The sequence below is a fragment of the Aplysia californica genome, unplaced genomic scaffold, assembly GCF_000002075.1.
Source record: "Aplysia californica isolate F4 #8 unplaced genomic scaffold, AplCal3.0 scaffold00288, whole genome shotgun sequence".
In the NCBI taxonomy this organism is placed as follows: Eukaryota; Metazoa; Mollusca; class Gastropoda; order Aplysiida; family Aplysiidae; genus Aplysia; species Aplysia californica.
The window spans coordinates 540,112-542,817 of record NW_004797558.1 but is presented as its reverse complement, the minus strand read 5'-3'; the positions used below and the strand labels follow the sequence as shown (position 1 = coordinate 542,817).

Sequence of the window (2,706 nt, the reverse complement as noted above, 5' to 3'; positions counted from 1 at the left end):
AGTAGTAGTAGTAGTAGTAGTAGTAGTAGTAGTAGTAGTAGTAGTAGTAGTAGCAGTGGTAGCAGCAGCAGCAGCAGTTGTAGTAGTAGTAGTAGTAGTAGTAGTAGTAGTAGTAGTAGTAGTAATAATAGTAGTAGTAGTAGTAGTAGTAGTAGTAGTAGTAGTAGCAGCAGCAGCAGCAGCAGCACCAGCAGTAGTAGTAGTAGTAGTAGTAGTAGTAGTAGTAGTAGTAGTAGTAGTAGTAGTAGTAGTAGTAGTCTAGTAGTAGTAGTAGTAGTAGTAGTAGTAGTAGTAGTAGTAGTAGTAGTAGTAGTAGTAGTAGTAGTAGTAGTAGTAGTAGTAGTGGTGGTGGTAGTAGTAGTAGTAGTAGTAGTAGTAGTAGTAGTAGTAGTAGTAGTAGCAGTGGCGTCGGTGGCCTAGTGGTTAGGCTCTCGGACTCGCAACCGTAAGGTCGTGGGTTCGAATCCCGTCAGGGACCCTACATTATGTCCTTGGGAAAGGCACTTTACACGAATTTTCCTCACTTCACCCAGGTGGGAATGGGTACCCGGCTATAGACAGCGAAAGATCTTGTCAGTTTGTTAGTGTTTGAGCGCTTAATCGGCTGCTTGCACTGTATGCTTCCCGGGAAGCTGAGAATGTTTCGGAGTATTCTATGGTCTGCTGGGGTAATAATATAGTGTAAAGCGCATAGAGCCTGCTGTTGAGCGGGGATATGCGCTATACAAATGCTATCTATTAGTAGTAGTAGTAGTAGTAGTAGTAGTAGTAGTAGTAGTAGTAGTAGTAGTAGTAGTAGTGGCGAGACCGAAGTAAGGAAACCGAGTGATTCAAAACTGTTTAGCCACAAAATGCACAAATTTAGTCGTATCAACATTATGGAAAAGTGGTGACCAGAAGAGGGGGCGAGGAGAGGGGACGAGGAGAGAGGGCGGGGAGTGGGGGTTGGTAGGGAGGAAGTGATAATAATGCATCTGCTGTCCAAAAACAACAAAATCTCCCTCTCTCTCTCTCTCTCTCTCTCTCTCTCTCTCTCTCTCTCTCTCTCTCTCTCTCTCTCTCTCTCTCTCTCTCTCTCTCTCTCTCTCTCTCTCTCTCTGACAGAGAGAAAGAGAGAAGAACCAGAGGGAAAGAAATGAAGTGGGGTGATCATCAGAGACGGAGAGTCACTTTCTTAAAGTTTCAGTAAGTGTTTTACTAACTGCACTCGCAACGCCAATCGGACAGAAAGCGAAACAGGGAGGAAGGGAGAGCTATAAATATGAAGTAGGATCTATCTGGAAAGCTCTGTGGAGAGGCCCACGGTGTAAAAATTGTGACTCTGTTAGAGTTTTACTCTCCTGACAGACCTTTGTGGGACAGACAGAGAGAGAGATTCTTCGACAGAGCGTGTGACTATCATATCCACCCACACTGAGGGGGGATACAAATCCCCAAGTGAAAAATTACTTCCTCACTCAGGAATTGAACTGAACCCACGTCTTCTGCGTGCGATAGCTAAGTGGCTAGCGGCTAAACCACAGGAAGAAAGACAAGGTCTGGAAAAATAGAATAAACGTCTTCCCTTATTTTAACCTTATCCGTGCGTCGTGTTTTACTGTCGTATCCATACGACGTGGGGAACTCTGTGCCACCACTTTCCAAAAAGGAAATCTACTCGTTAATCCGATCCGTACGCTTTGCACAGCAGTCTGTCAAAATGATTTTTGGAGAAATAGTGAAGGTTTCAAAGAGATCTTCGTACTAGAAGTATTCTAAAATGTGTAGAATACAACCCCGAGGCTACAATATGACCCCAGGGCGTACGGATAGGGTTAAGACTCCGGTACATTGGTTGTCATGGAAAACAGGCTAGGACACGCTATCGTACGTACGTATTTCTTTGAGCCTGTCTCTAGTCCACGTTACGACTACTGCAACTCTCCAATCGGTAAGTAGATCTGTGATCGGGTCGGCGTCCCTTTGTCCTAAGTTGTCTAGACAGAGTGCGTAGTCACCGGCGAGAGAGGAGATATTCAAAATGACGTCTGGGATGTTGGGTAGTCCGGGGATAGTTACTCGTGTTTAACCGCCAAGGGCCACCACGTTGGGGGCAACAGACGACAAAAAGCCATTTTCTTCCAGACAATGAATGGCCGGGGGTTATTACTTTGTTTTGTTTGGGGTGGGGTTTTTTCGTTGTTGTTTTTTTCTTCCAAGAGAAACAGTAAGTTGCATCTTCTTCTAGTAGCTGCATTCTTAAAGGATTTGTTTCAACTTTGTTTTGTTTGGGGGGTTTTTCGTCGTTGGTTTTTTTTCCCCAAGAGAAACAGTAAATTGCATCTTCTTCTACGAGTAGTAGCCGCATTCTTAAAGGATTTGTTTCTACTTACAGGGCAGGACGCTGAGACTCTTGGGAAGTGACAAAATGCCGCTTGCCCTTCAGACGTCGACCCCAGCCAAGTTTGTTTTACATAATGGAGCAGCACCTTCCTTCTTCCTCAGACAATCTTGAAAGGCGATTTCTTTTATTTTACACAATGTCTTTGGGGATGACCAATCCGTACACACCCTCTGCTCCTAGTAACGATGCATCAACGTCACCATTCTGTCAACATCGGCTCTGTTACCCGAATTGTGAATCAAAAACAGTTTCCTAAGATTTTCTACCTCTGACACCCCCTTCTCCCTCTCTCTCTCTCTCTCTCTCTCTCTCTCTCTCTCTCT

At 44.7% G+C, this 2,706-nt stretch overlaps 1 protein-coding gene across 1 annotated transcript in view; it reads left to right on the top strand.

Annotated features, from left to right (window-relative positions):
* The window catches only part of LOC101856519 (fibropellin-1), a gene marked incomplete in the record, with an annotated part of 13,506 nt that extends 11,012 nt beyond the window's left edge, over positions 1 to 2,494 (top strand). Inside the window, 1 exon segment of the mRNA XM_013084379.2 lies at positions 2,375 to 2,494. Within this exon segment, the coding sequence (XP_012939833.1) occupies positions 2,375 to 2,494 (120 nt within the window).
* Between the last annotated feature and the right edge of the window lie 212 nt (positions 2,495 to 2,706).